Source organism: Anas acuta, chromosome 13 (assembly GCF_963932015.1).
Source record: "Anas acuta chromosome 13, bAnaAcu1.1, whole genome shotgun sequence".
Lineage (NCBI taxonomy): Eukaryota > Metazoa > Chordata > Aves > Anseriformes > Anatidae > Anas > Anas acuta.
In genome coordinates this window covers 1,758,644-1,777,340 of record NC_088991.1, presented here as the reverse complement: position 1 = coordinate 1,777,340, position 18,697 = coordinate 1,758,644, and the positions used below count along the sequence as shown (strand labels likewise).

Here is an 18,697-nt window from a genome sequence, read left to right as displayed (position 1 = left end):
AAGTAGAGCCACAAAGATGCCACCTGCCTGTCCCACATCCCAGGTGACTGAAGACACAAACTGACCTTCACAGAACACCAGGGATGCACCACGTTTGATTCAAGTTCTATGGATTATACTGAAAACAAACAAAAAACAACAAAGCAATATTTAAAAGAGAAGTAAGCTCCTGGGTTTAATAGTATTAATATTTGTTGCAAGAAGGTCTGGTTTTTACCATTGCAGTCAGCAAATATTCTATTAGCTATAGGTTTGTTTTTTTTAATGTTAAATCAATGTAAGAAGCATTTCTATACACTCTCAGGAATAAAACAATTTTCTTTGTGGACAGTGCCTGTAGGCCAAAATCTTCTTTTGCAATTAAAAAAAATATAAGTATATGTCTAGGTTACAACTCCTTGCAAAGCAGTGGTTTGAAGCAGGTGCATACTCAGTCTCCTCTCACTCCTATCTGCTTTTGTATCAACAGTAGCAGGCACTCCAGCCTGGAAATCCCAGCTCCCCATCACCTCTGAAAACACCCAGGTTCACCACTTGGGCACAGACACTTAAACTGAAAAGGAAAGAAAGTCTAGAAGGGGAAAATTACTATTTTGCAGCTATTTTAACAGTCCTTATGTTGCCAGTGTAATATTTTCCCCCAACACGTGTCACATTTTGTGAACTAATGGAGAAAAAGCAAATGTTCTTCCTGTTTTAAAAGGTCAGGAGCAGTGACTGCCACTGTGCGATGAGCCTGAAGCACAACAGCAGCACAGGAGCTTGCAGCCCACCTGGCACTGTGGCTTGGGCACAAAAGGGAAGGCTTGCCTGTCCCTTTGTCCTTCTGATGGAGCTTCAATATGTGAAACACAAAACAGTAGCAATCACTCTTCAGAGAAGTTAATGCATGCTTTGATTCAGGAAAGGGAAAAATAGGTTACACTAATGATTTGCTGAAAGTATTTCATAGCATAATGGCCACCGACAACCAAGGCCTGCACATGCAGGATCCTGTCGGAATGAGGGGAATGATCAGCAATAGTTGCTCACCAGTTAAAGCAACTCACAAGGCAGTTTTACTGGCCCCAATGCTGTAAAACATAGTATTATTTTAACACAGTACATGCCTTACATCTCTTACTACTTTCAAATTGTCAATGTAAGCAAATTCTGAACCACCCCGACAGAACTTCACAGAAACTTGGCCTCTCAAGGTAACACAAACCTCCTGCATCCACTTGGTCTGCTATTGAAGGCACACAGACATAATCCTGTCTGTAAGCAAACACAATCCGATGTAGTTCCCAATGTAGTTCCTTGAACAAGTAGTGTCTCAGAAATTAGAGCTCTAAATACTTTCACCTAGCTTCATATGATTTTTTTGGACAAGGTGGAGAGCAGGGCAGGAAAAAAAACACTACAGGTGTGACATGCCACATACAGAATAACTGCAGTTGACCACAGTTTAAAGGAAAAAAAAAATTAATCATTTAAAATTGCAAGTTAATATCATTCATAATTCCTTATGAGCTTTTAATATAACAGCTCACAGAGTATTGAGCATTTAATTCTATTAAGCATGGCTCTCAGACAGATCATTAAAAGTAGTTTACTCTGGTAGAGTTGACTTGTATACACTTCCTGTGAGCAAACTGTGTTCCAAGGGTGTTCGGCAAGGATTCATTTCCCTGCATTAACTTCAGTTGTTTTGTATCACTTTCAGTAATAAGCATCAAGGAACCTCTTTGTCAGAGGACAGGGCCAACAGAAGCAGTTACGAGAATCATTGCTGCCATAAACACACTGCTTAGCAAAGGTAAGCAGAATAAAGGCAGAAATTGATATGGAGCATGGCTGGCAGTAATACAAACCACAGCAGTCCCACAATCTTCTGCTCATCAGTCCAAATCTGTAACCTTAAAAAATGTGATCATCCTTACCCTTTTGTTAGAGATCATAAAAAGGAGACACTCCTTATGAAATCCATAAAGGACTGTCAATACAATTGATACAATTGTCAAGAGGATGTATCAGGCCCAGAGGAAGTTGTACTCATGAGGAATTTCGGTCTTGTCAAGATCACCTCTTTATAACACTTAAATCTTACAAGCTACTTAGTTTCCAAGACCTCCTCTAAGGAAGTGGTCTTAAACTGGCATAGCTACATCTTCTAAAAATAACTACTAAAATTTAAACAAGCCTTTTAAAAATAGGTGAAAAATTCACTCCATCCTCTGCGCAGCAACTGTGATAGCTCATGATGCTTCCACTCATCTTCTGAAGTTACATGAGGACAAAGACTGTCATGTTTTATGGTCCTGCTAATATTTCAGTCTTGTTGAGTATCTCCCACTAACAGCAGATCTTCTTCTTCACGCCCAACACCTTTTTATTGCAAAAACTTTGAAAAGACAGCAGCAGATCCTTACCAAATGGATGAGAAGCAGGATTTTAAAAGGAGACAGAAGATACAGTAAGCCTAACGGCTGAAGAGGAACTACATCATGCAGTGTGGTATTCCAGTTCAACTGATGTGATATTTAAGCGTCACCAAAAGGTGAAACTGTGAGCAGAGGACAGCACATCTTGTTCTACCATAGCTACTGACTACAGAAGCAAAGGACTTTGCTAGGGTTTACATAAAGCTGCATCACAATGCTCCTGCAAACAGAAGTGCATTCAGTTTCAGTCAGTCCCATGCGTGAATCTGCTGTAAAAATAAGTAAAATGGATGCACCACCTCCAAAATTTACCAAGAATCTAGCTATGACAGCAGTTCCTGCTTGTCAGTGAATACCCATTCATCGGGTATTTAAACTGCTGTGCCCAGGGCAAAAAAGCTCAGCTTCCAGTTACACCTTTTTAAACTTTAAATAGTGAGCAATGCATTCAGGAAAGACATAGTTTTAGGTTAGATGTTAGGAAGAATTTCTTTACTGAAAGGGTTGTTAGACACTGGAACAGGCTGCCCAGGGAGGTGGTGGAGTCACCATCCCTGGAAGTCTTCAAAAGACGTTTAGATGTAGAGCTTAGGGATATGGTTTAGTGGGGACTGTTAGCGTTAGGTCAGAGGTCGGACTCGATGATCTTGAGGTCTCTTCCAACCTAGAAATTCTGTGATTCTGTGATAGGAATTGCCTCTTCTCCAAATAATACAAATTTATATTTATCTTGCAATCCACATTTTCCTAGTTTAAACAAGCTATTCATCATTTTTACTTAAGAAAAATCCACAGCCTCAGGGAACAAAAAATTAGTTACAAAAGCAAAGTTGAAGACTTCTAGACATGAAGGTTCTTACCCAGGTGAAAATCTGAGCAGTATCAAAGTGACCTACCATGCTATGTCAGAAGTCAGGCGACATCCCCCCCCCTTTTTTTTTTTTGTTGGGTATTAAACTAAACTGCTGAAACTAAAGACATATTAAAGCCAGTATACTTTGACTCTATCAGGAAACCTAGAAAAGAATACAATAGCACCAAAGATTTTAGTGAGCTTTGGATCACAGACAAACATCTCAAGAGAAAGATACAAACTTGACTGAAGGCACAAAAGCAAATCTTAGCCTTCTGCAATGCTTTCAGGAAGCTCAACACATTTGTCATTTTACAGTAGGCAGACATGCTTGGCTTGTTGACATACTATATAATTAACTCTTTCAACATGATCAGCCAGCAAGTACAGAAGACTTGCAAGCTAAGGCAGAAAATACCCTCCCACAATTCCAACTCCAGTATCAAATTTTTGTAAGAGTACATAAAGTAATAAAGCAACCACACACAATGATTTACGACCCATTGAGAAAACTATTGTTTATTTAGAAAAAAGGTTACACTGGTAGAATTCAGCAGATAAAAAAATTTTTCATTTTTTCTTTTTTTAAAAATGTCATTGTGAAACTTTTCAGACTAAAGTTCAGCGATAAAAAGCTCCTGTAGCTGTAATTGAAATTTAATTTATTTCAGTTTTGAATAGAGCATTTCCAATTAATCTAAAAACAGCATGACAAACAAAAGGTGTGGCAAGGGACAACTGAGCACAGGTTTAGGTTGAGATGGAGGGGATAGGGTTCATTCTTTGTTTCTTTTTAAACAAGTCAACGTTGTACACATAATATACAAATAATTCCTAAGCATTGCATGAAAACAGTGCTCCCACTTGGTTCATTTGTTTTAGTCACTGATATTAAAAAACAGGCCAAGTAATAAATAAAAACTGAATTTAAATGAGGTAAATTCAAAAAGGTTCAATAACTGTTTATTTGTGGTTTTCAAACATCTAAAAGAATGCATTTCAGATTGAAAGAATTACTAAACTCAGGCAGTATTTTAGACAACCTAAAGTGGAACTCTGTACACATGAAACCTCATTTGCACTATGGCAACTGTTTGTTTGCAGCACATTGTGCTAAAATATGGAATAGGTAACACTTTCAGCCAGGTACTGAAAATAAATGTGTAAGAAACTAAGCAACAAGTTAAAATACAGTAATGTACAACTCAACAATTAAATCTTCAGCATGGGGTAATAAAGCAGAGAACTGAATAATTTAAGGAGATGCAGATGGGTCCTCTTCATTCACAAATTTCTGTGCAATCTACACTCTGGAAAATACATTTCTGGTCACAGCTGGATATCTTGCCATTTTAAGCTCACCTACAATGAAGTGAAAATAACACAATTGGAGTTAGATGCTGTTTAAATGAATACCCATCTCACATTTTGTTCCATTCACAATTCAAAGAATGAGGGAGAAAATGAAACTATTTTCAGTCACATATTTCATGATTCCAGTTTATTCCATAAGAAGAACTATGTTAATATAAGCATTGCATTGTAAATACTGAATACAGTGTAAATACTAATTTAAAGATGAATAAGAAACAAGTAGTCATCTGTCAAGGTGAAAACTGTTTTAGAAGTACAACCTCCTCAAAACGTTACTATATCTAAATTAAAATAAACGCAGTTTATCAGATGTTGTACATGAGGCAGAATATTATAAGAGATTTAACAAACAGGAGCAGGAGATTAGATTCCATAACCATGTCGCTACAAAGAGTGTTTTTTCATACTTCGCTATACAAATTACAGGGTATTGTCAGTATTTTCTACCAGATGCTCCAGGCTAGCCCACTGCATGCTTGACATGAATTTCAATGTGCAATTGCATTCACCTAAGCATTTGTTTAAGTCACGAATACTTAAAAAACACTTGTGCTTTTAAGCAACTACAATCCTCCCTTTACACTGAACTGCTGGACAAGGTAAAACTTCACGTTTCTGTTGAAGAAGCTGCAAGTCCTCAGTAATGAGTTTCATCTGCCAAGAAGCACTCCCCCCCCCGCCCTTTTTTTTTTTTAATAAATACAACAAAAAATAACATTTAAAGAAAATGACTACGTCTGAGATCCCCTCCAAAGAGTGTAAAGTATCGGTACAAACTTTGTTACACAAAACTCCTCCACACATTTGCCTTGGACTTCAGTGGCAAAGGAATGTCAAATGATCAAGATCCTTTCTCCAAATAATCTATCCCTCCAATCCCTCTTTGAGGCAACAATCCAACTGTGGAGCCAAGTTCAGAAGACACTTCTAGACAATCAGAAGATTTCACGAAGGTTCTTCCCCTACTGAAGCTGCATATTGGAGAAGAGAAAGCAGCTTTCCTGCAACATTGTATTTCCATGTCTAAAGCAAAATTCATTTGCCATCCTTGCACAGCTTCTGCTCTGAACTGTTTTGATTTGGGGTTTTGTTTGTTGTAGCGTTGTTTTATTTTTTAAGACCCAAGCAAAGCACAGCTGTACTTCTCCTGCAGGGGACCTCATCATTCAGGTTTTGAATACCCTCCAAGCTGACAATCCCGTACCTCTCTGAGCAACCTGTTCCAGTATTTCACCCCTCTCAAGAGATCTCCCTGGCTTACTTTTTAAATATAAAAAGGTTGTTTAATAAGAAAAATCTCTGCCTTATATGTTGTTCTTTAATCAGAACAATATTACTCTGAGCAAATAGCTCAAATAGCAAATAGCTCAAATAGCAAAAGATACGCAAGTGAATTAAAAATTTAGGTGAAATTTAGTTTGTAGGTTCTTGAGTATTCAAAGGAGACACAAGGACAAATGAAGTAGAAACAATTCATCACTTCTAAATAGAGAACAAATAGGAATTATAAAGCATTTGGACAAATTGGAAATAGAAGCCATATCCATAGTTTTGAAGAGTAATTATTTTCAGATTTACCCAACATAAACACACTGGTCACCCACTGGTCTATGCAGAAAGATTAGAAGTGAACAAATTTTAAATTCAGTGGGGCACTTCCCTCCGCAAATAAGTGAAAATGTTATTCTTCCTCAGTTCTGATCAAATTACAAAGATTAAGTGGAGATGAAGAACTGACTTACTATACTATATAGCGATTTGGTTTAATAGTTATTGCTCTCCGTATAGATAAAATGAAAGAATGAAAGAATAAAAAAAATTAAGTTTCCAACACATTAGGCAAAGATCTTCTTAATCAACAAGTAGACTAGCAAGACTACCAGGATCACAGTGATTCATGCTTGTTTTTGTATGGCAACTGGTCTTGGAAAAAGTGCCAAACATGCAACTGCACCCAACACTGTCAAACACCCCATCCCACCTGACCCCTTTTTTGGGGGGCCAAATGAGTTTGAGCATCTATTCAATCTCTACACTGATGACAGGGAAAGCTATTTAGCTATTTCTCTAGGACAGACTTTTTAAAAACTGTAGTTTCAGCCCTTTCACACACTGGCTGTTTTATGTGTATATCCTTTACCAATCAATAGGAGCCTCAGGAGCTATCAAGTCAAACATGGTAAACTTTTTTTTTTTTTTTTACCTTGACTAGAACATTCTTCATTATCTGTGCTTGTCTGATGATTTATGAGTAAATTCAGGATTAAGGAAAAATATACATATATATATTTATCATTACATATAATAAAAAGGAAGCTACTTTTCTGTATCCTTCCTGTAACTTTGACATGTAAAAGGATATTGTTTCTTTTCTTCCTTCCCTCCAGCACTCTCTCGTTTTTCTTTCTTTTCTGTTTTTTCTTTATCATGTCTTGATTCCTTAAAAAAAAACAAATGGGAAGTAGTTTAGAATATACACTAGACAGTCTGACTAAAAGGATTAAATTAGTCACATAGGTTAAAAAATCACCAGTCAGAATGACAATAGTCAGCCTCTGTGATTTGAGATTTACTTAACTGTCTTACAGCTCAATGATAATCTCTATCACTGAAGAGTTACAACTAGGAACTATTATTTAATGTAAATATGACGACTACATACTTACCTGATTTCATAAAGCCTTAATACACGTACTTGACAACACGAATACAAGCAAACTAGTTTATATTTAAATGAGACTTGCTTTTACATAGTTGCTCACCAAACCAGTCTGAAAATGCACTTTAGGTTTCGGATACTCTAGCAATTTCTGAATTTTCCTGGCTAATATCAAGAACTATTCCCCTAATTTATCCTATCAGGAGCGACCACTGAAATATTTAGAGCCAAAAGGCACCAGAAATTCCAGAAGCATTTTCCTACATATTTACACTGTATTTTATTAGGCCATAAAACAGCATTATAATGGAGTGAAAAGAATGAGCTTATTCCATTGAAACCAACAAAAAATGAAGAATAAAAAAAATCCCAAATGAAACAAGCAAGAAACACCACCACCAAATAATCTAAATGATAGTGGCTTGTTTTACCTTTTTGCTACCAGAGGAGCTCTTCTCCATCTTTTCTGCTTTGATTGAATCACCTTTTTCCTTTCCTGAAGATTTTGATTTGCTCTTCTCCTTCTCTTTTTCATTTGAGCGAGGAGAATCAGAAGGACTTTCACTTTTGCTATGTTTTGAAGAACCAGCTAAAAACGCAACAAAAAGTTTTAATTCACAACAAATAAAAAAGCTTAATACACATACAAACACAAAACAGAATACTTACTTGTCCCATTTTCCTCTTTGCGTCGTTTAGTTGAATCCTGTGGTACCTCTCGGTCACTGTTTGAATGATCCTGGCACCAAATACACAGATATTAGTAGATCAATGCATACTCCTAAAGTAGGCACCTGCTAATAGTGTTATTTTGAAGTACTATTTTTTGAATAGTTAAAAAGTAATGGAGTTATTTCAGCTTGTTTAAGCTACCTTGAGATAAGTTTTGAAGGGAAAAAGTTTTGAATGCATTACTCTAAGCCTACCTTTGAAAATGCAATGAAAAAGAAAACAACCCTAATATGGACCACTTCTACTTGCACAGGCTACACCACCGATTATTACCGCATGAACTCCAAATAAGTAAGCTTTCCAAGTATATACCAACTTTTTCTATACTAGTTCATAGAAGTTTCACCAACCCTTTTTCGGTCTTTCCTGTCCTTTTCCTCTTTCTTCTCTCTCTCTCTGGATCTTTCCCTTGATTTGTCCAAATCTTTCTTGTCCACTTCTCTCTCTTTACTCTTGGACAGTGTTGGAGTAGTGTGGTTAATGTAGTGCTGTTAAATTAAGGCAATATCACCAAATATTAATATATATATATTCCTAGATGCATAGGAACGCAAAGTCTTACTCTAACATAACTCATAGCTCAAAGAGCAAAACTTAATACTTTGATTAGAAAAGTGATTGAAGACACTTTCAAACCAGTCATATGTAATTTAATATACAGCTTTGTTTTCTCAGCACTGAAAATTCAAGAAACCTTTCACTTAACTGGAACATATATTAAATAGACACAAAGTTGTTTACCAGTATTGTTTGATACATCAAAACAAATCAGCAGTACTGCTGATACAGGATATGCAGATTCATGGACTGACTTAGCACTTGCAATTCTGTCTGGAATGAATGAATGGAGTCAGTTTCTTAGACAGGTTCTAATTCATTTTTAGAGAATAAACTTAAACCAGAAAGTATTTACAACAACTTTAAATAATGTGTTTTTCAGCTAAAGTAATACAAAACTCCACCTTAAACTTCCAATGATAAAAGCAGCTGAACACAAAATTCTTTATGTTAGCTCTGTAATGTGTTCTAGATTGTTACTGCACTCTCTTCTAACCAATTTTAATAAACTGTAAAATGTATAAATATTCAGCTTCATGAAAGAAGTAATGTTAACAGTAACATTAACTTAGTGAGGCAAGAGGGGGGACAGAGAGAAGAGTAAAAATCACAGTAGCATCTTTAAAAGAAGCACAGTAGCATCAGTTGAACACTCTAGAATCCATTAGAACTAACCAAAACACACAATTTCAAATAATTTTGTTTTTAAGTTAATCCTGTCCTTCTACAGTTCTGATAAATGAGTAACCTCAGACCAGTAACCTTAAGTTTTGGTAAAAAGCACACCAACAGTGTTGCATCCTTTTTCCTTTTATCACTTACTGGAATGTTATCACCTTTCTATGCCAGTGACTGAGCCTTCAGTATCCCTTTCTGTGTTTTCCCCTTATTTTTTTTTTTTTTTTTTTACCTGTCACCTCCCCACCATATTTATTCCACAAATTTATCCTTGCTCCCTTGTCTGCTTTCACCTTTTAACATAACTTGGCAAATACGTTTTCTCTAAGCAGCCCCACTTAGCTGTCTACCACAGATACTTTCCATGTAAGTAAACACTCATCTTTCCTCCTATTCTGCTTCTTACATTCACACGGCTGTTCAGGTCAGATTCCACTGCTCTTCTACTGTTCCAATGCAGAGTTTTGGAAAATTTTACTCCCTCCACCTCTCCTTACAACAAAAACATGTATTTGGCTTGTCAAGCTTTATCAGTTTGCTTCTAGAAATGCTGTTAGCTGAAACCACATCAAATCTGGGGCACTGCCATGCGTTGTATAACTTGGGCAAAGGCCAAAACAAGAATAACACAAACCTAACTCAAGTCTGGCAGCATTTATTTTATAACCTGCAATGTAAGACAACGCTTTAAGGTCTGCCCCCCAAAAAGTCAGGCAAAGATAGGAATAAAGAAAGCCTATAAGTACATAATGGCACTTGACTTCAGCTTCCACTGAGAGTTAGCAGAACTCTGAAATCTTACAAGCTTCTGAGTATCACATCCTTTTCCCCAGACAGGTACGTGGCAGTAAAGAACACTTGTCCTACACCACATATGGGGAACATAGTCAAGAAATGTGAGTACAAAACAAATGTCAATTTTTTTTCTAATTTTAAAGTTATAAATATACAATGATATATTTAACCTATAGACACTATAATTTCATCAACTTTAAAGTCTAAGAATCAAAGGATGCCTCCTAGGTGGACTCCTCATATAAACAGGTGCAGATGGCACTGGAAAGATTCAATTTTAAAAAGCTAGCAAGTATTGGTTATAAAAATCAGAGCTATTTTGAATTAAAACACAAAGTGCTCTGAACACTTTGTTTCACAAAAGGGAGCTACAACTAAAACATTAGTTCAGTGTATAATACAGAATAGAACTGATAATTTTAAATACAAAAATGTGATGGATTTATCTAGAATCACATATATTAAGTAAATACATGTAATTCTAGATAAACCTACATGTTATCCAGAAAGCTCAAGTGTTCAACGTTTTCCAACTGATAAGCATTTGTGCTATTTACATACTGATACTGACTTCATAAGCTAAAATCTTAACAGCAACTATGGAAGATTTGATCCATTTCCAACCATTAGTCAGATAAAATTAAACATGTATTAAACGTGTTCAAAAAGAAGCAGCAGAAAGCTCTCGATATATTGGTAAGTTCACAGTATTTGTTACTGTCACTACGTAAGTGGTTGAGCTTTAAAATAAAAGCAACATATTAGTTGCAGAATCTACCTAAAAATTTAATACTCTAAAACATTATTCAAATCTTGAAAGCATTTTTAGTATGTGTTCCCATAAGTTTTTGAATCTGAAGTGTGTTTACAGGAAGCAAACAGATATGATAATAATTTAAGAGGTTGCCTATGATGCTTAGAAATACAGTATAACAGTAGCATAACATAACAGTTGCAAGGTAAAAGAGTACTGTTATTCCACAGATAATTCTCAAGTATTTTTTGTTTTAAAATAACTGTTTGTTGGTTTTTTTTTTTAATACTGATAAAAAAGAAATACTATTCTAACTATTCTATTACCTCTTGAGACAAATAAAAGGCTTAATCATAAGGAGGGTTCTATAAATGTGCAAGTATCAGTGAGGACCAGAAAACACGTTTGTTCTGTTCAGAATATCCAAATAGCCAACATTTTTGTTTTGCAGTTTTAACTGACTATTCAGATGTGTAATCTTGCTTACTTGTTTGGAATTAAGTGAAGCCAAAAGACAGTTGTGCTTCTTTTTCATTCCTTTCTACAAACTAAAACTGAAGAAGTTGTCAGCTATGAAATAAAATCTCTTCGAAATATTGAGAGAATGTTAAATTCAGGGACTTTTCTTAATGTTGCTTTCACACAATAACTCTCCTTCTCTCCTGTACGGAAGTTCTACATAGCAAACTGGAAAAAATTCCCTCCACTACTATACTAGTATTTACAGGAACGAAATTTGAGTTTTCAGATATGGTTTGCCCCAAGATCAAGGCTGTGTTTTCTATGCAACAAAACATGAAAGTAAACTTTGGTGGTGTCTAAAAGGTTCAAACCTTTGCTGAAGAGTCCTTGAGTTCGTTGAGGTTGTCCTGTAGAAAATGAATGGAGATGACACGTAAGCTGGAATAGTTTTCAGAAACCAGAGGAACTTTGGGAAGCATGGTCGTACCCTCGAAACAAAAAACAGCTACTCCTTCTGGAATAAATCTCATGTTAATACTTCACACCAAATGAATCTACGAACTAAAATATTTTCTTAAAAAGGAAGAAGAAAAAAAAGACATATCTACTCTCTAGACCCAATTCTTATGTGAAATACAAAATGTATTTATACCTAATTCTCCATAAAACACTGAAAAACCACTCTCCCACCATGACAAAATGTTAAGAAAAAAGTCTTAATTACTGCTTTAATACTGCTGAACCACAATTGAAATAGGCTTAAAAGGTTTTTAAACCTGCATATTCTCCACATTCAGTTAAATGTGACAGAAGTTACTCCACAACAACTTTTCTTGCCCATTTATAAAAATAGACAAGAAAAACTAATTACATTTTGAGTAGTTATCACTGTCACCTGCTTCCTCAAAATTAATAAAAGCAACTTGAGATCTCCAAAATTAGCCTAAATCTTTTAAGTAATTCTTACATTGAAAAAGATGTACTCTTCAGGGAAAAAAAGAAAAAAGAAAAGCTTGTTCTAAAGTTGATAAGATGGTGAAATTTAAAAGCCCACATAATTCATCACAGTGCTCTTGATGAAGTATTAGTAACTTACAGTTTTAAATGTTCAACGTACTGCAAATTCAAAGATTCCATGAACATAGATGGTTTAGAAATAAAACAAATATGGAGCAAGGAATGGCTACCCTGAGTCTTCAAGTAGGCTACGCCCAAGGTATTGTGCTGCGCTTGAATGCTTGGGGTTTCTCTTTGCTGGGTAGTAGGCTTGGTTGCCACATCTGGTTTTATCGTACTGCAGGGCTCAACATGGTGGGAACCCATTGGAAATAAACAAACCTCGAAGGGAAGGTACAACAGAAGCTGCATGCTCACTGATTATACACAACTACAGGAGAACTGATCACCAAGGAGACTTTAAAATGGAACTCCTTTCAAGACTCCTCCTTAGAAGGCACATATCGGTAAGATGCTCATCAAGAAGCCTGATGAATTCAGAAGTATCGTACATCCCGTATCATCCAGGAATCTTCAGTGCTAGAGATTCTTCAATAGAAGTGCAGAAAAATATGCTCCATTCTGCTGCAAAGACTCTTTTGCTTGTAGCTACCATTGCACTCCAAAAAAACTGACTGCTTAAAACAGTGAGGCACTTCTGTGTAAAAATTCTCTTGCCATTTCCAAACACTATTTACAAAATTTGTGCTAGGTCCTTGAAGCTTTACTTTGGTTAATTAAAAACATATTTTTTAATAGAAAAAAGACAGTCCGCCAATAAAGAAAAGGAATGCATTTTCTAATGCAACATAAAACCTCCAGTGGCTCCAGTGTATACTTGGCACAAAACTTGAAGGAAGTCGGACATTGGCATCCCAAACTTGTGAGCCTAACATAGGCGCTGCCTTCCTCAGGCTATACTAACCTTTACTGTTGAGGAATGTGATGGAGAAGAATGGGTATCAACTTTGCGGCGTTTTTGTTCTGAGAAAAGAAGAGAACAACATTATTTAAACACATTTAAAAGGAGACAACTAATAATACGGCTCTCTGAAGTACCAAAATCTAAGTTACAATTCAAGCTTTTCAACTGTGTAGTTTTTTCTTAAGCTACCTAGAGATACCAGCATGCTTTGACCTCGTTATGCAAGCTTGCAGGAAAAGTTAAATGTGAAGAAACTGCCACAAAATTACATTTATTTCAAGCTTTTAATTTTGCATAAATTTTTATCTGAAGAGTTGAGCAAAATAGAAGGCATTCCAGTCCTCCTTTACTTGGTTTGCCTAAAGCAATACAATTATAAAACTCAACATCAGCCTCTGTTTATGAGGAACTTAAAATACCAACATTTATCTTATTAATCCTTAATATATGAAAGAATCAATAAGGCTTACTAAGTCCTTCTTAAGGAGGGAAACCTTCTACATCCCTTTTTTTCGGTTCAGAAGTTAAGATCAAACCCTGAGTACACTCTTCAGGATATATGCAAAATTTCTAAGGTCATAGTTATAAAATATATTTTAATAAAAGGCCATTTAGAATTATATCAAAAATATCGTGAATGTCAGCACAAAACATTTACAAACTGATAGGCTTAATGAAAATCAGCAATCACTGAAGGGAAACTTCACACATTCATGCAGTTCTCATTTTGGAGATATCCTGAATAGGTACTTCAGGCACTGAAGATGTCTGCAAGTCATTGCTAGCATGGCTACATAATAGCTAGCACTTTCTCTCACCATGGTGGGTGTGAGGTGTTGGCTTTCAGTGATTTTCCAATGACATGTCCTTACTGTTCTAGAAAATGAGAGAAGTTATACCAACAGACTCACCCCTCTCAGATTCTGATGTTTCTGATCGGGGAACAGGAGACTTCAAGGACCCAGCTACTGGAATCTTTTCTCCTCCTTTAGTAATTTCCTTGGATTTCATATCCTTCACTACATCTTTTTCTCTGGATGGCTCCTTTTCTCTCTCCTTTTCTGCAGCTGACTTTGACTCAACAGTGGTAACAACTGTCTTGGATTTTTCTTCCTTCGAAGCTTTTTCTTCTTTCTTGGCTTTTTCCTTCTCCTTGTCAGATTTTGGTGTTTTCTCCTTGATCTCTCTTGCTTTATCATCTTTGTTCGCCCGTTCTTCCTTAGGTTTGTCTTTCCCATCCTTCCCAAGTGCCTTTGTCTCTGGAGTGGCTGCTGTAATCTTTTCTTTTTTTTCTTTATCTTTTTCCTTCCCACTTTTTTCTTTATCATCTTTCTCCTTAATAATTTTGCTGCATCAAAAATAAAAAGACCAATTGGTACATAGAAAGCTTTTGTTTTGTAATCATGTTTTACTCCTGATGATTTGATAGAATTACCCAAAGCAGTCAATCACATTATTTTATCACTCTATTAGAAAATCATCATGCAAGCGTAACTACTCCGTTTATCCTTATTAAACTAAAATGGAATGCATTGAGCAATTGCATCAGCTCAGGACAGCTACATATTTTGGCAGAAATGGTACGTGAAAGAAAAGGTTTGTGAGTTTAAAGACAGATAATATCAAGGAGTGGATTTCTCACCTATTAGAAGCACTGTTTCCATTGCTTGTTGTCACCTTTGGTGTAGTGTTGGCAGCTTTATTAATAACTTTCACAGCACCCTGAGACTTCTCCTTTAGTTTTTCTGTTTGAAGAGAACAATTTTATTTCAACAATATACGTCTAACTGAATGAAACAACTGTCTAAGCACAGTCATGCAAAAGCCATGTAGCTAATAGCCAAAATAGGTAATTAGATGCAAAACTCCCCCGCAAAACCAACCTCCAACCAACCAAAGAACACACATTGACCCTATTTAGCATCACATAATTTTTTTCTTTCATTTTAAAAAGCCAAGTTTTGAGAGAATAGGTTTGCAAACAAAGGAATTCTACTAAAAATCAGGTTTGTTTACCAGTCTCTTCAGCAGTGCTTTCCTCCAGTTTAGCTGTGTTTATTGTGAGAGATGTAGGCATACCAGCACCACCTGGCCCATTTTGTACTGTTGCAGCTACAGCATTCCTGGCAGGTGGGTCTTTGTGGTGGAATTCGTTTTCAGGTATCATGAAAGGCTTCCTACTTTTCAACTGCCCAGAATAGCTGCAAGTCGCACAGATTGTTAAATATGCACAAACAAAGCAAAATATGGGTTGAATTTTAAATGAGGATTTAATCTAACAGTTCGTCTGTTATTTTTCACAGTTTTTCTTAACTGATACGCGGTTTTTCCCCTTTATCAATCAGCTCAAAAAAATAAGAATAGGAATGAAAAACCCTCACACAACAGAAGCCCTACCTCGAAGCCCTCTTTGCTGCTACCACCACCACACATGCACACATACAGCTGTCAAACACAAAAAATGGCCTACTGACAACACCAGAAGGGCAACCTGAACTGTCCCTCAAGCATCCATGGATGATTCTGTATTCATCACAGAAAGATGAAAACCATCATTAAGCATTTTAGTTTAACACTTCCAAATTGTGTAAACTTCCAAAATCTATGCAGTTTTGCAACAACAACCCTTGACTTTCTTCATTTTACTCTCCCTTACATCTACTTGCTGCTATATTATTTCTCTACAATTAAACTATGCTCTTGTGAGTGGAAATCTTTACTATAATATGTGTTTTACTAGAGTCTTGTAAAGGAATTAGTGATCATCCAGCACAAAATGAAAATTCTCATTCACACTGCCAGCCCTGAGATGCAGGATAGCAAAATCTTCTGTGATAAGGTAAAAAATCAAATGTGTTAGGACTGTAACAGTTCCAAGTCTTTAGAAGCCTTTCATGATCCACTTTTAACCACTTTCTTAAAGTAAGGTGTTGTTACCCCATAGCCAATGCATATAGATCAGGTCTCTTCTCTTTCTCTTCCTGACATATCTTATGTACTCTTCTTTCCAAGGCTTGACCCAGGTTCAACACTTTCGGATACCATGGGAGGATTTTGGTCAGCACAATCAGGATGTTTCTGATATGCGTATATTCACCTGTTTCAAGGCAGTGTACAGAAGCCTAGAAGACGAATTAAATGCAATCAATATTTTTCATTAAAACTTCCAAAAACCATGAGATTTTCAGCATCCTTATTTACCTTAGTTAATTTATAATGCCATTTGTGTACCACGTGTCTAAAATTCTCATAATCCAATTGATCAGCTTTATTTCCACCATCAAATCCAGTTGCCCGTAATATAGTTAGGAAGCCTGGATAGTTACCGCATTCCTGCATGCACACAAGAGACAAAATAAAAATTAAAAATATTATTTTTTCCAGTAAGCATAAAAACAGGAATTCTGCAGAAGTTAATATAACTGGAGCTCTTGATTATTGATTCTGCTAAAGACGTGAACAAACTTTTTACAAGGCTTGCATACTTTTTTAAAAAAAGCTTATTTATGTTGAAACTTTACTTGTAGGCAAGAGAAAGTGTTACCTGGACTTTATCTAGCTTTTGTAAGAAATATTATGAGGGTTTCCATATGCTACCTAAATTCAAGACAGGCTTTGAGAAAGTTGGAACTTCACTTTTGACACTACACAAAAATAACTTAATGACATTAATTACAGAAACTGTTCTTACGTGAGGTCATCAAACTATGTTTTTGTTTTGTTCAATGTTTTTAAAGCAAGTTAATGATTTCACTAAATCCATTTTTATTGGGCCAAATTATAGAAGTGATTGTTATATAACACTTTTCACAAGTGAAAATGTTTTAGTAACTTTACATACCTTTTCATATATGACTCTGTCACTGTGCCATCTAGTTACAGTCTCCAGCATACAGCATAAAAACCTGCCATATCTACTAGCTTCATTTTCAGTGCAACTTGCTACTGTATATATAATATCAGAGAAAACCTGCAAATAGTAGCAATGAAAAGTTACTTTGACTTTACTGAATTACAAAGGAGTAAGAACCATCAAGAAATTCAAATTCCCCTCGTTTAATCCACTGTTAAATTGTTTCCTAAATATAAAGGAGGTCAAATAACAGAAATATCACAGAAATATCTGGAAACCATGGCTATTTGATTGAACCAAATTACGTTCTACTCAGAAATTAAAGGTAGGTTTGTCTACAGATGCTTATCAAGTATTATTTTTTTTTCCCCCAAGATTTTAATTATTAGACCTTTATACTTAAGTCCAGAGTTTAAGCTCTGCATACATCTGCTACTGATACAGTTTTCCACATGGAAAGTGTCTTCACTGACATGGAACTGTGTCGGTTTCAAACTGTTAATTGAGTTGAACAGGCAAAAAATAAACACACAGAACACAAGCAGAATAAGAATGCTCTTTTGGACCCATGACATCAGAGCTGATCCCAACTTCAAGTCTCAACTCAAAGAGAAACAGACTTTTTAATTGAATGCTCATATAAAAAAGTTATCTTCACCAGTCTTTTACTACACAGTCCCATAGAAATCCTCTTAATCAAAGCTCATAGTCCAATCTATTGTAAATACACAGATGATGCACTAGCTTAATTATCTGGCTTCTTAACAGCAGGAAGTGCCAGAAAGGTTCTGATATCTGCAAACAGTAGAGTCAGCTGGTACCACTGGAGCTGAATGCATCCTGCAAGATTAACCCATTTAAATTCACCACCTTTTTTCTCTACAAGAGAAAAAAATGGCTACATGAACTGTGAGACATGTCTGAACAAGCACCTCCCCTGAGCACCCTGCTTGACTCAAGAGTCAGGCTACTGTGGCTATCAGAAGTGCTCCCTATGGCATTGTATTCCTATGTTTCAGCAGTGATACAAATTACTCCCATGTCTGTCACGAGGGTCTGTCAGAAGGCTTAAGGATGCTACTTCCTGGGGCAAGCTTAATAAAGCTGCAACAGTACGGCCACAGAGCTCAAACAGGAAGGTTGGACAAGGCTGTAGAAATGCAGATCAATGCAAGACTGCAAAATGTACGCAACGTGTTTGACTAATGACTTTGCTCTTAAAGTCTAGATTCGTTACGATAAACCAGGAACAAAACGTATTGAAAATCTTCTGAAGTGCTAGTAAAGCTTTGTTTGTAGAATAGGAAGCACAAAGATAAACTTTTGATTTTCACATAGATTTTGGAATTAAATGAACGTAAAGATTTTGTTGAGATCTCTTTTGGGAGACAGGTGGGACTCTAGTCTTCCATACCTATAACAAAAATACATATACACATACACGAAGTTCTAGCTACTTACTCTATCATAGCAGAGAAGTGTGGAGAAGTTGGGTGTTTTTTGCTGATGCACCAATTCTACAAAGTGAGCGCAATAAACCGCATCGATTGCCGAAAAAATGCAGCGAGGAAATATACATAACTGCAAAAATTTTGTGATAGTCTCATTTTTGGTAGACTCTTCAAAAATGAAATT

General features: G+C 36.1%; 1 protein-coding gene across 5 annotated transcripts in view; it reads right to left on the bottom strand.

The window, feature by feature from the left end:
• Positions 1-3,768: 3,768 nt before the first annotated feature.
• THOC2 (THO complex subunit 2) overlaps positions 3,769-18,697 on the bottom strand; it is a 53,803-nt gene continuing 38,874 nt past the window's right edge. For 2 of the 5 annotated variants that reach the window (XM_068697650.1, XM_068697651.1), the window contains 14 exons: positions 18,524-18,681; positions 17,051-17,179; positions 16,411-16,542; positions 16,147-16,331; positions 15,226-15,410; positions 14,852-14,954; positions 14,121-14,557; positions 13,210-13,268; positions 11,660-11,695; positions 8,392-8,529; positions 7,979-8,048; positions 7,741-7,898; positions 6,854-7,089; positions 3,769-4,638 (listed from right to left, as the gene is read on the bottom strand). In XM_068697650.1, the coding sequence (XP_068553751.1) occupies positions 6,967-7,089; positions 7,741-7,898; positions 7,979-8,048; positions 8,392-8,529; positions 11,660-11,695; positions 13,210-13,268; positions 14,121-14,557; positions 14,852-14,954; positions 15,226-15,410; positions 16,147-16,331; positions 16,411-16,542; positions 17,051-17,179; positions 18,524-18,681 (1,913 nt within the window). In that variant the 3' untranslated portion in view covers positions 3,769-4,638; positions 6,854-6,966. Of the gene's footprint in view, positions 4,639-6,853; positions 7,090-7,740; positions 7,899-7,978; positions 8,049-8,390; positions 8,530-11,659; positions 11,696-12,384; positions 13,269-14,120; positions 14,558-14,851; positions 14,955-15,225; positions 15,411-16,146; positions 16,332-16,410; positions 16,543-17,050; positions 17,180-18,523; positions 18,682-18,697 lie in introns of those variants that run through there. The other 3 variants (XM_068697652.1, XM_068697655.1, XM_068697654.1) reach the window with 3 other exon arrangements.